Source organism: Toxotes jaculatrix, chromosome 2, assembly GCF_017976425.1.
Source record: "Toxotes jaculatrix isolate fToxJac2 chromosome 2, fToxJac2.pri, whole genome shotgun sequence".
Classification (NCBI taxonomy): domain Eukaryota; kingdom Metazoa; phylum Chordata; class Actinopteri; family Toxotidae; genus Toxotes; species Toxotes jaculatrix.
In genome coordinates this window covers 9630956-9645062 of record NC_054395.1, presented here as the reverse complement: position 1 = coordinate 9645062, position 14107 = coordinate 9630956, and the positions used below count along the sequence as shown (strand labels likewise).

The following is a 14107-nucleotide window of genomic DNA, read 5'->3' as shown; positions in this document are numbered from 1 at the left end:
TGTTGGTAAAGATGATTTTTTTTACTATGGTATATTATCCACACGCAGAACTTTTACCATGACTGATGAATTCAAAATAAATTGCAGCCTTGGAGCTGTTTGTTGTTTGGGTAACAATTTTATTAATATTGAATTTTTCTCTAATGTGATGGCCCATGTCTGCTGAGAGCATATGACTAGAAATATTCTTTAATCTATTTTCCTAATATGATGGATTCAGAGCCAAGGTCTGTGCAATGTTGTCCTAATCTTACCCATGATGGTGAGTTTGCGTGGGCGCTGCTTGGAGGTGATGACTTGCAGGGAGGGGGCGATGGACTGGATGCGGATGATAGGCTGGTTGGGGTCATAAGTGCCTGGTACAGCCAGCTCCAGGTCCCGGCACATCAACAGCTTTGGAGACACATATTGTAGCTCCAGGGAGGTCAGCTGCGTGGAAAGTTGATGAGGTGGGGATGTAGCACAGGAAGAGACAATTAGTTTTTAGTCTGCTGTGCAAAAAAAAAAAAAAAAAACCTTCACTTCCTGCCAACAGTGCCTACAGCAATATGCAGAGTGTAACAGAAATTGGCTCATATTCAAGTTAAGGTCTTATCTGGAAAAAGTTGTTAACGCACAACCTTTAATATATCACTCAGGAACATTTCACTCCTTTTAAGTACATCAATAAATGCATTTTCTGCTTGTCCGCAGTCAACGGTCAGTGATTTAACCTGCTTAAAATCTGACTGGGGTAGACTATTTAAAAGCTTTTACGGTTAAATTGTGAATGCTGATGTACGGTTACCTCATCACAGCCTCGACCTGCTCTGGATCTGCTGTTTGGATGCATCCTGGAGAGGGTTTATTTCTATGTTAATGCCCTGTGAGGGAATATTTGTGCTGCTCCCAGCATGTTATTATGCTGCTGTGTATTTCATGCTGCTTACTGTAATATCGCAGCAGGGAGCATCCCCGAGAGCAGGACCGTGCCACAATGTCAAATAGTATTGTCGTCTCCATTTGCTATGTGAAGTGAGTGCTTCTGACAGAACTGTTTTTAATGTCGTTGTTCAACAACGTGATGACAGCTGTGAGGAATGACATCTATCAGTCCAATTTCGTCTTCACTCCAGGAGCAACAAAACCTGGTGTTAGCTGAGTTTAAGCCATCTACCCACGATGCTGTGCCAAACTGACTCTCGGTACAGCCCATGTGTCTGCATCACTTACTTTAGACAGATTCATCCTAACTGAAGAAGCTTATCCAGCTCCTGGGATATGGTGTTTATATGTGCAACATAAAAAAAAAGTGTACAAAAAGGCCAGTTAGCAAAGGATTTAGCTACTGTCAACACACTGAAATCTATGATGGAGGAAAAAGTAGTTTTATGTGTGTTTTATGTTTTGTTTACTGAATAAAGAAACAGTAATTCTTAATCACAACAGTTAGGTGTGTGAGCTAACAGCCAGGCCAAAAAAAAAATTACTTCAGTCTTTTGTGGAGTTGGCCTGATCTCATTTCAGTATCTCCCATAAATGTGATATTAAAAGGGGGAAATGCTATCCCATGATGTTCTGCCATTCCTCTTTGACTTCCATCATCCCTCTGTCTCATCACATCCTGCTATATTTCAACAACTATTTTTGGCATCTTGTTCAACGACTTCACCCAGACAGGGATGAATGAAAGAAGTCCCCTGTTTCTCTCTCATTATCCTCCAATCTCTGCTGAATCTCTCTCTTTATATACCGCTTTACATGACTCAGAGACAGTATTTTGGATTTACCTGTCATGAGATCAAAGAACAAGCGAGGACATGAAAGGCAAAATATATCTCATCACACCTGATGAGAGACTGGAATGGACATAGGCATGCAGGGCTGGTGGGATGTCAGCTCTAATTTACCCCAGGAGCCGTAAAAGATGTGCTGCTTCAGCGGACTCTTTTCAGCCACATTTCTCTGATTTATAACCGTTTGTGTAGCTGGAGTTCACTTGTGCAGGCTGACGTCTCTTTCCTTTGGTGAACATACTAAGGCAAGCTAAAACTCTTCTGTGCTTATATACGTCCAAATGGGTACTATATTAGTACTTGAAGTAGACTGTAGGGGTTATTACAAGGTGAAAAAAGTGAATTTGGTGCAATGACTGCGTAGTTTCACTCACCTGTGGCAGCTGTTTGGAGATGCGTCTGAACACGTGGTAGTAGAGGTCCCAGGCCTGGGTCAGGTCTTTAACGTTTCCAGAGCGCATGTACTTCCTGCACCAGTCCTGAGCCTCCATCAAGTCCCTGCCGTAAGCCTGGAGCACAAAGTGAGACAGGCACACTCAGTCCCCGTGCAATGACTCACTCAACTAAATGAACATAATTTGCCAAAGCAGGACTATAAAACGGAATGTCAAGGCCTTAAACATCGACGCTCCAACTTGATTAATCTAGAATTTCAGTTAAGTACTTTGTTTTTGATAGTGCACATCTGCAAAGGCAGCCTGAGTGGAAACATCTGATACTGCACAGAGAGCTGCGGTCACTGCTAAGACTTGTGGCTCTAAAGGAAACACTGCAGAGCACAAATCCATAGTTAATGTGTGATGATGAAATATATGTAGTTCATTTTAACTTTCTTTTTTTTAACGTCGTATAACTTTCACAATGTTGAATTACAGTGAGTGAAGCTTTTTGACTAATGTCAAAGTAAAAACAAATCCCTACAAACTGATCTCATTTAGGTTCAAATATAAAGTAAATTATATTTTTTGTTGTCACTTCTCAGGAACTAATCTGGAAACTGATTTAGGAATTAAATGTCCCTTTAGCGCATTTGTATTTGAGTCCCTACTGACTGCCAACAACAACATAAACATAAACATAAACATAAACATAAACATATTAAAAGGTCACAGCTTAATTGTGGTGTAGTTTTTTTAACACAAGACAAACTGTCATGCAGCTTTTAATATATGTTGGACAGGAAATGTGTAGAGGCTTTAGTTTGTGGTGCTGAACTAAACAAGACTAAAAACTAAATTCAACCCCAATCTGAGACGACACGCACCTGGTTAAAAGAGGTCTCTTTAAGGGTCTGCGGTCCCCTCTCCATCATGGCATGTAGAGGCTCCAGCACAGCAAACATCCCCTTGACATTGCGCTCACCAAAGTAAAGACGTGAAGCCTCTTCAAGGCCCTCGTGCCACATCTCATGCCATAAGATGGCCACTCGGATAAGCTCCTCACTCACCTGGATGAGGAAAAACAAAAAGGTCAGACTGTTCTTTGCTTTTGCCCCACAAAACTCAGAGCTTTGAAATATCCAGCGTCTGGATCTTCATGCATGGTGTCTGCGTTTTAGATTAAGTTTGTCATATCATTAGAGCAGATCACATCAGTGGAACCTCTGAGTAACATACAGTGCACAGTAAGAGGAAGAAGTTTAGATGTTCCGATTCAAACTGATGCACATTTCCAATCCTGAAATGTTCTGTTTTTACGAGACCAATGATTACACTTGAATGTGAGACAGAAAAATAAAGAGACAAGGAGGAGGAACTCTGGCTCTGAAGTTGATAAATCATGTCAGAATAGCTAAGAAACGGAAAACGTAAAAGTTTGACTAATCCACAGCAGACAAATGATTTATTTATTCTGGTGGGTCATTAAAAGCAAAAGCTCCCACTTTACTCTTAAGAACAAATCTGCTTTTCCAAGTAAAGGATGAGGATGATTTTATTCAGTAATGGTAAATATCAATGATTCAGTCTCTCTACCATCATGGCCTGCTGGACCAAAGTGTTGCAGTGTTCACACATGTTCTTCAGGATCTTGTTAGCAGCATTGTGGCGTGCTGTAGTGGTGGACTTGGAGGCCACGGTCAGCGGGTAGATCAAAGCCTGGGGATGGATAGAGAAGAATTCAGCGATTCATCACTATTCACTGAAGGTTATACTTATTTAATAAAAAGCGTGGTCTTGGTTCTGCTTTATATTGCGAAACAACATGAGTAGCAGTATGAGCAGACTTACCTGAGGATGATACCGTCCAATGTCTGTCAACAGCTGGTGAATGAGGCGCCCCACCAGGGCTCGAGGAGTGTCGATTCGAGCTATGAGCTGAGGGATCACCTGGAGACAGACATCAGGCAGAGCAAATGGAATGAAAACTCCTGGGTTTACAGTGTGAAATATTAAATATGGCATTAAGACAAAAAGTGCTCAAATCCGCAGGAACTGACAATATAATGTCAACATAGGGTCATTTTTAAAAACGGTGAACATTAAGCATTACTATTTTACACAACTCAAACATTCTCACTTCAACAGGAATTCATTTGTCATACTTCTTCCTCTCTTAGCTAACTACGCTTCACGTGTATTTGTACATGTGTGCATGTATTACCTGTAGCCAGGTGTCGATTTGAATGGTCTTGATGCCCTCCACCAGGGCTTCGTTCACTTCAGGCCAATGACCATAGTCAAACCAAAGAGTCAGAACCCTGAACAGTTTCAAAAACAAATAAATAAACATTAAATCAGAAGCTTTTGCCTGCTTCTAAAGGCTAATGAAATACTGCAATCACAATCAACCACTAGAGGTCCTCCTGTCCCAACATGTGCTGAGTGTCCATGACTGTGGGTGCTGTTTGTTTGCTATGACCACATGTCCACCTTTGTCACAGCCATTTAACTCACCTGAGTGTGTCCTGCAGGTTATTGCCTCTGGAAAGGGAAATGGAGCGGAAGAAACCTTGAACAGCAGGAACTGTGTACATGAGCAATGTCTTCGAGAGGTCCTGTGGAGAGACACAACACGTGCTTTTTCATGCATGACAAAAAGAAAAAAAGCTTTACTGGAAAACAAACTGTTCTGTAGGTGGTGATGGCAAGGTCTGGACAGTCACTATAATTTAGAGTAAAGTATTTAAAAGATGTGCAGTATTGTAGAAATTTGTTTTGAATTTGTGTTGTTTTTTTAACTGTACAAGATGCAGACACTTTGTGAAATCCTTAAAATGATGCTTTCTGATTAAATACTGGCACACTGAGATGTGGCAAGAAATGTGAGTACACTCACTCAGTAGCCCCACTGAATGAGGTAATTTAAGGGTTTAATTCTTTGTGATTCTCACCTCATTGACTTTTTTCTGGCCTGGTGAGGGCACAGGACTGTGGTCAGTGCTGTCGACCTCGCTGTCACTGTTGCTGGCTTCACTATTCGCACTGGCACCACTGGCGTGTCGCAGCTTCTTTTTCTCGTCGCGTCCTTGGTTCTGGTGTTTGTAGTGCAGCACCGCCTCAAAATTCATCACCGCCCAGGCATGCCAGGCCTGCAGAAATATGGCACAATCTGGGTGAAACTGGATTTCTAAGAGGTGGTAACTGGAAATGAATTACGCATTTGCTCCTTATGTAATTTTCCACTTTACTAAGTGACAGATATCTCCCAGGGGGCTGTAATTTTTCTGATCCAAACATATGAGTTTGATGTTTGCTGTGTTATGCAACCAGCTATTAAAAGGCTAAAAGCTGAAGGGAGTTGCTGAGAACGGATGGGAAGAGGGGTATGTGGGTATAGTGACATCTAGCCTGCAGCACAGGCATGTGGAAGAAAAAAGCAGAGATACCCTAAGCTCTTCCCCCACCTTGTATCACTGATGCATTAAAAGAGGCACCACACGTTTAACAATCTACTGAGGAAAACAAATGAGCCGTGCAGCGACAAAAAAACAAAAACTAAACTAACAACTCTGTTATGACATGTTTGGTTAAATGGCAATAAAATGGGGTCTAAAGTTTTCCTGTGACACATCAGTGTCAGGGGAACCTCCTGCTGACACAGCTGGGATTTTACTGCAGCCAGGGACAAGTCAAAAGTGAAAGGTTAGGGCTGAAAGGGAGGAACTGACCTTGTACCAGTTGCGGTCATGCTCAGTGGAATGGCTGTAATACTGCAAAACCTTGGGGATGGTACTCTCGTTGATCCCCTGCAGACTGAGCTGCCACTCTCCCAGCTTCAGGAAACATCTACATGGAGGAAAGGAAGAGACAGAGGTGCAAAAGGGGATATTTCATATAAGATTGTTACTTTTCTCATTTCTACTTTATTTACAGAAACAATGGCAAACCTGGTTCATAGATTAAAAGAACTTTATGCAAGTATTTTGCCTTAAAATAAAATCATTTTGATGGTACGCTGACTTGCAATAGGGAAAATGGCACCACTTTCATTCCCACTCTGTGCCCTGAACATCTATGTAGCTTGGGTTGAGCAGATTCAATCTCCTGCGAGAAGTGTGTAACACTTCACAGCACCACATCACACACTATGGCTTTTGAGCTAGCTATAAGAAGAAGCTAGCTCAGTATTCTCAGTATGAACATCATTGCAGAGATGAAGAGATAAGAATCGACATTTTAGCACACAACCACTTTGATGAGTCGGATTAGCCAATGCTGACTTGACATGAGTGGACAGTGTGATTGCGGGTTTGTAGTGAGATCTGTTAGCTTGTGGTGGTAGGATTAGGGTTAGGTCCCTTACCCACTCGACCTTGGAGCCCAACAGAATTTAATATGCCAGGATCCTGTAATTACCACTTGCGGCTGCAGAGGCTGCTGTTGCTGCTGCTCAACAAAAGCTGCATAGTCTTACTTTAACCCTTCCATTGGAAATCCTTTTTTGAGACCATAAAAGTTACTGAGGTCAGAAGTCAATGCTCTTTATAGAAGCTCTGCAATAACAACTAATTCAATGGTTACATGACTGTATTAGCAACAGGGAAACAAATGCACTGCTGGGACAAGCCACAAAGAAACACGATCATGAGTTTATAATCATGCTTATGTTGTCATTGCTTATAAAGAGTCAGGGGTGACATTTAGTACACCCAAGGGCAGTTTATTAAAAAGGATGGAGATAATGATACTAGACTGGAAAATCATTAAAGCATTTATCACAAGTATCACTACTTAAGGCAGCAGAGCATTTGTCTGCTGAAAGGTTCTGGGATCACATCTGGAGATTTTCAATTGTCCAAACCACGTTGCTTTTTATTTAACCCAACAGTGAGCTTTGTGGCATCCCTAAGGGGGACTTCGCTCTGTCCATCACCCTCAGAATCACAGATGTTTACAGGCAAATAGCCTAACTAGTCCTATTTGGCGGGACCAAGATGTATAATTCACATACAACTGCACTAAATAGAGCAACTGGCAAGCGCTGTATCATCAGCCCATCCATCAGCCATATGAATACTGTTTGCAGAGCACCTCCAATAAATTGTCCTTCAGGATTACGGAATTTCTTCTGAGTGATTTTCCATGCAGGTTAAGCGTGTCTCAGCCAAACTGTTTCCGTAAGCGGTTAACAGGTTGAATTTCTGGGGAAGAAGCAGGAGGACGATGGCGTACTTGGGGGACATTGGAACAACTTGTTTATTTAAACCGGAGATGCCAGCCTTAGTGATCTTAAGTAAAGTAACGGTGAAATTATGCTGGATTCTTTGGAGAGAGCGGAGGCCTCCATGTGAATGTGTAGATGTGTGTGTCTGACTGAGGAGTCCAGGTGTGCTCCATACCACACGACCAACCTGTATTCATGAAAGTGTGTCAGCATGTCTGGAGAGAACCCATCCTGACTGACATTATACAGGTGTTTTCCCGAACATGCATTCCTCAGACAGCCAGAGTCACTGTCTGGAAGATGCACAAATGAAAAAAGACCCTTCTGCTTGTTGTCACGCTTGTGTGTTGTCATATGATTTATGAGATGGGAGGGCGTATATGACTGGTTAATGTTTGTGCACAAGCCCAGATGGGACTACTGTATGATTTACTGTACATAGGATTATACCTGTCTGCTCCTATGTCGCTTGTTTTGAGCTGTTTGACCACAACATAGTGCAGTCAAATTCCCTAAAAAGCAATCATTCTCTTTTCTGCACCGGCAGGCCGCTGACATTCAATCCTAAAGGGGAGAGCTTTAGATATTCTCCTCAAATATTTTGATGAGCCCACAAGAGAATGCAAAGAACTTTTTAAAGAGTAATTCCAAGCAATGTTTAGGAATAGGAAACTTTCCATTTACTAATTCTCCGAATCAACATGATTATTAGCTAAACATCTAGTTTTTCAAAAAATCTTGGTTTTGTGTTGACAACTGTTTGAATAGACTCCATACTGCATCTTTCCCATGGTGAGGTGAGGTAACGATAGCAGAAAGGGGCTAAGGCTTCACCAGATCAGTCAAATGATTATCGCAACACCCACTGGGAGAGGAGGCACACCTCATGATACCTGCAGGGATGGTACCATGTTTGGTTTGTGATAAGTAGCTGTATGGGACAAACTGCCAATAGGGATCATTTTATTGAGAACTCTGAGTTGAGACACTCAGACAATATGGCCAGCTCTGAAAAATAGCACAGGATGCCAATGGACCAGTAAAAGGTGCTATGCCAGATTGGGTCATGCTCATGGAAAAGAAGCAGAATGCACTGTACATGACCCTGTGTGCTTACACAGTGAGGGCAGAAAAGATATGAGGTTACTTTTTCCTTGCTTCAGCATGTTGCTTTGCATTTTCTCCATTGTACTAAAGTGGGTGTTAGAAGGCAGGCATAATTTTTTACACTACCGAAACCACAATGAAGCACATAATGACACATTGGCCTTTCTTTTGGTGAATCTGACTAACTGTGGCTGAACTTTCCCTCAAGAGTTTCAGCAATAACCAAAGCAATGGAGTCAATCTTAGCTGTGTTTTCATCTGAGGAGGTAAAATGGGAGTTTTCAGTATTAAGCCAATTCTGGCAGGAAGTTCATGAAGTCCTTCAAAAGGTTTTCCAGGCTGACATTCCCTTTAAGTTGGAGGTCTTTTTATTTGGAGTCCTGCATTCAGAAAATGTTGCCTCTGAGGTCAGATACCTTTTAAAGGTTCTAAGTGCTGCTGGCAAAAAAAGTATTACTAAAAATGGCCTAAAACCAGAAAAACCTACGACTGATGACTGGATTGACATTATTTATGATATCTTTAAAATGGAGAGAATAACTTTTTCCATTAGACTGCAAAAGAACAAGTTTCTGAAAATATGGGAAAGTTGGATCGTGCACATCACACCTGTATGTCCATCATTTGTCTGAATTCTTGCTTATGAAGGTACACCCCAACATTCGGGTTATATTTGTCAAGTTGTGCTTTTATCATGGATTTATATTGTATTTTATCAGAACTAAAGGCATGAGAAGTTATGGCCTCGAAGTTTTAATGCAATGATTAAAGTTTGTTTGTGAGTGCTTTGGCATGTCCCAATAAACGATCATTGAAGAAGTTCATCTTTGAGTCCAAGTGAAAGTTTGTGCCAAATTTGAAATTCCCTCAAGGTGTTCCTGAGATATTGCATTCATAAAAATGGGACGGGCAGACAGCTTGGCAAACGTAACAATAAAAATGAAAAGGTCTGGACAGATATGTAGACACTTGTTATTGACCATAATCCAACCATAATAGGACGTGTCACAGTAGGAAAAGCACAGGTGTTGGTAATAACATTAATAATAGCTCAGTCAGGCAGCATGAACAATACCCTGAAACTGAAGCAGCTACATTGAGTTCAGCCATCATTCATTTTATTGTTCACACCTGTGTTTTTCCTACTGTGACATGTCAAACTGTCGTCTGGGAAAAAGGCTCATTAGGTGGTGAGCTGCTGCCAATGTGCTTCCAGAGAAGAGACAGACCTGGCCATCAGTTTGTGGACCTCCTGCTTGTGCTGTTGGTCCTCAGCTGCGATGGCGTGCTGGGCTTGCTGCTGCATCCCTTGCACAAAGTGCTGCATGTGCTGAAAGGCATCGATCTGGAGAGGAGCAAAACAGATACCAACAGCAGGTAAAGTTCGGTGTCAGTCAGAGAAATATGTTTGTCTGTGATGCTTTGTACCTAAAATCTCTCTGAATTAAATATAAGCATGGGATTTGTGATTGACAGTGAAGAGTGTGCAACAGAGCCAAATGGACTGCTTCTAAAGGTTGACTGTCCTATGTAATGCAGGACAGCCCAACATATCAGTGTTGCTGGAATCACCACTGGGTCACCAGTGAAAATTCTGCAACTCCATCTGTCTAGGCCACCTCTGCTGTTATGTTTAAACTGCTTCTGTTGCTTGAACTTGTATCACAGTTGGGACCACTGTGACATAGCCATGTCTGATCTAAATAAAAGCAGTCTGTACTACATGCAGTGCTACTTGCACAGATTTGGGATACTGACCACAGCTGAGAAAATGAAGGGTGAATATATGTGAGCATGACGAGCAAGAGCTAGATAGTATATTTGTAACGGTCAGCATTTTGTATCTCCTTTTGATAAACTTCTAGAAGAGTTCTCATGCATTACTTAGTTATGTGGAAATTATCTTGGAAAAAGACTGAATTATTTGACTGACTCAGATCCTACAAATCGGCTCACCGCAGTAGATGACCCAGTATCGCATGGTTTTCACTCATTAACACTCCAGTCATGGCAAGTGTGATAGATGACAGACAAAGCTGAGGTTCCCTGCTGTTCTAAAGTACCGTAAACAATAGATTGGGCCTTTCCAGATGTGCGTTAGTGTGTGTGTGTGTGTGTGTATTTTTATATTCTGATTTTTCTGGTAAGCAGTGCAGCTGGTCCTGGCAACAGTAAAGCTTACATTCACACTTACCTAAGCCCCCTAATGAGACCTGCACTCTGGAGCCACAAACATTATTCAACAGCTGGTAATAAATGTGGGTGTGTTTATGTGTGTTTGGGGGTATATATACTGTATGTGAGAGTGTGTGTGTGTGTGACAAATAGCAGAGCAGTTCCATCCCAAACTGCTCTTGTGACATGTCGTGTGAAACATACGGTATCATGTTAGGTCACCACCACCGGTAGCTGGCGTGTGTCCCTGTGCTGGATGGTGGACCACAGAAAGCACAAATCTTTCTGAACAAATACATTGCTAAGTTACCAAAACTTACAAAGCGAGGCTTACTTCATCCAATGTTGCCGTGGAAACAAAAGGTTAATAACCTCAGACTGTTTGTAGGGAAGATTCAAACCTTACATTAGACTGAAATACATTAGTCAGGCTCTATAGGAATCATAACAAGTAACACAAATTCAACCAAACCCTGCCACACTTGTGTTTGTAATTTATGAAGCACTGTAACTGTTAAATCAATCACAACGCTGTCCAAAATTCAATATTTTCAAGTCAGATCCACTGTCAGGAGACAACCACAATGAACCAACTTACAAATGATAACAAATACACAGAAAATTTAGGATTTTTCCCCACAGTCATCACCTGGATCAGCTGTTAAAATCACTCCCAACAAGCTCTGCCAAATCAAATCTGAGCTCTACCAATGCCTGAGGGACACTATTGGGCTCTTTACGACTGTGTTTGTCTCCTGTTTGGTGCTAAGCGGGTAACATGAGTGAATTTTTAGAGCCTTTTCACTGTAAACAGCTGCCTGCTGCAGCCCAAAACCTCACTGTAAAAACAGCAATAAATGAATCAATGAAAAGAAACGATAAAACTGTTGGTCAGACAGCGAAAAAACAAGCTGAAATCCACTGCAGAGCTCTGTAAAACAGAGCGTAGCAGGCTGCTTCCCTCACATTAAATTAATTAGCTGTTTATGCTATTAATATACCAGTAATTGAAGCTCTCTCTTTCTGGCCCCTTTAAAATTGTCTTGATGCACTAAAGTCATGTGTGATGAGACGTTTTTACGAGATGACATGTTGCTGTTCGCTGTTAGCCTAAAAAAAGTGCTCCCCGTGTGATGACTAACAGAAAGCAAAAAATAAAGATTTTGCAAAATGTTTAATAATAGTATAAAATGTAATAAAGAAATGGTCTAAATTGCAAACCATCACCAGAGAGTTTGCTCCTACCTTGCGGGTACTCTTCCACATGTACTTCATATAAGCGTAGGTGACGTGTGGGTGGGCTGTGGGCAGAGGGTGATCAAGTTGCTTGGAGGGGTCGACACCCAGAAGGAGCACCAGGGTCTTATGGGCCAGTGCCTGAGGGGGTGAAGAGTGCAACAAATTAAAAGGGTAAATGAAAAGGCAGAAGGTTTATGAGAAGAACCCAGAAGGTGAGGACGACAGCTATCCCCAAAGATAATCGATCTTTATAGTTCTTTAGGAAGGAGTCGTTAAAGAGTAAACACAATGAGCACAGGAAAGTACTTAGGATTATGTGAATAAAGGAAATTTTAAAAGACAAAGAGACAGAAAGAAAGAGAAGGGCAAGAAACTCAAACCTCTCCACTCCACAGGGTATACTGTAAGACTAAGTGGGGTCATTTTTTCCAACTTGTAATCACATTTCCTGCTGTTTGACTTTGGCCAATCACATCTCTCTTTTTTTTTTTCAGTTACATCATTCTCGGTGATTCTGCCATCCTGTGCGAGTGTGTGGATAGAAAAATTGGCCGATTGTGTGCATGCCTTGCAATCAATTAGAATAACAGTGAGGTTAAAAAAAAAAAGGAAAACTGCACAACTTTAATTGAGAAGATATGCGGGTTCAGGTTTCTAAACAGTGTGATTGAGAGTGCTGTTCTACCTTCATCATCGCCAACTTAAAACAAGTTGAAATGAAGTTTAATTTCATGGCTGGAATTCGTGGTCGCACTTAGCTCTGTCAGAGGTTGACTTCCCTTTTCCATTTGACGAGACTTATTTAACCACCTCTGATTTATTCCTCCTGAATGTTATGGGATTACAATTAATCACAGTATGCATGATCGGGGTCAGAGATGAGGGTACTAAGAGACTTTGGAAAAATATATCATATAACATTGCACAGTTACCTTTTCAAATAGTTTGCAGTAGTGTCATTTTCTATTTACTATAATTTATTGTGTGCAAGTTCTCATTTTCTTTATAAACATTAACACCTTTTTAGATATGATCTATTAAATTATTCTAATGGAAAAAGTTTAAATTTGTAGAAAAATGAGACAATTCTGGTGAAAACTGTGTGTATGTGTTGCTTCTAGCCCATTCTGGCTCACTGTCCCCATACTGGAGGTGTAGAAGTATATCCGAATGTTTAAAATCCTGCCTGCAGGAACTTTAAAGCATTATCCAGGTTATAACATATTGGGTCTTATTTTTGAGGCCTCTAATTGAATGTACTGACCAGGCGTCCGCTCTTGCCACAGAGGCTAGCATACTTCAGCCAAGTCCTCATGTCCTCATGGGGGCTGATGACCAGCGATCGGACCATCAGGATCCTCTGCCAGTCCTCCACAATACGCTGACAACCCTGGAGGGAATAACACAAACATAACAAGGGACAGATGGGTCAAACTCCTTACTCTTTTGTTACTCCCTTCAAAGACAGGCACCTGCTCGTTAAACTCAAGAGAAAGAACACACGTGAGGGACGAGTACAGTCGAAACCCTTGGGGGTACTACTACTACCAGTGGTCCCTGTCTTGAACATGCCCACACGTGAGTACAGGTTCACGTGCCAGAAAAAAAAAGAAAAAAAAAAACCACACAGACACACAAACAGGTCTTTTATATAACATCTGTAAAGGCCATTAGATGACTTTCTCTATCAAATATTCTCTTAGCCCCAGCCTCTACCTCATGATCATGATATAACACAGTCAAAGACAGGCAGAACAAACATGACACAGGAGTAATCCAACTCTGATTAAAACAAACAAAACAAAAACAAAAACAAGTATGTGTTGTATAACCCTCTCTGTATAATTTGAATTCAAGACAGGGGGTAGACTAAATAATGTAACTTTCATTTCATGAACAAGGACACTGACGTAATTTGATTATGATTACACTGCTACAAGGAAGGGTCGTATTACGCTGCATGGCAACTAGCAACAACAAATGTGGTCTTGAGGTCTTTCTTTTTAGGCAACATTACACAACTTACATCAACTAGCTTCAAAGATAATCCAACCCATCTTTGTGTCGGAAGTTGGGATCCAGTTATTTCATAGTCCTTTTTCTACCCCCTGTAAGATTCCCTTAGTTGGCAATGTCGGGGGAAGTCTTTTAGTAAGCTGTTGAAAGCTGAGGCTGGCGTTACATACTACAGATTCTGAAGCAGGCTT

The 14107-nt window shown here is 41.4% G+C and overlaps 1 protein-coding gene across 2 annotated transcripts in view; it reads right to left on the bottom strand.

Moving 5' to 3' along the window:
- mtor (mechanistic target of rapamycin kinase) overlaps positions 1-14107 on the bottom strand; it is an 83345-nt gene that overhangs the window by 7660 nt on the left and 61578 nt on the right. For both annotated transcript variants that reach the window (XM_041049260.1, XM_041049269.1), the window contains exons 35-46: positions 13165-13290; positions 11907-12038; positions 9716-9831; positions 5884-6001; positions 5107-5304; positions 4670-4770; positions 4377-4473; positions 4004-4102; positions 3749-3871; positions 3040-3222; positions 2150-2284; positions 255-429 (exon numbers count right to left, since the gene is read on the bottom strand). In XM_041049260.1, coding sequence (XP_040905194.1) covers positions 255-429; positions 2150-2284; positions 3040-3222; positions 3749-3871; positions 4004-4102; positions 4377-4473; positions 4670-4770; positions 5107-5304; positions 5884-6001; positions 9716-9831; positions 11907-12038; positions 13165-13290 — 1603 coding nt within the window. The remainder of the gene's footprint in view (positions 1-254; positions 430-2149; positions 2285-3039; positions 3223-3748; positions 3872-4003; positions 4103-4376; positions 4474-4669; positions 4771-5106; positions 5305-5883; positions 6002-9715; positions 9832-11906; positions 12039-13164; positions 13291-14107) is intronic.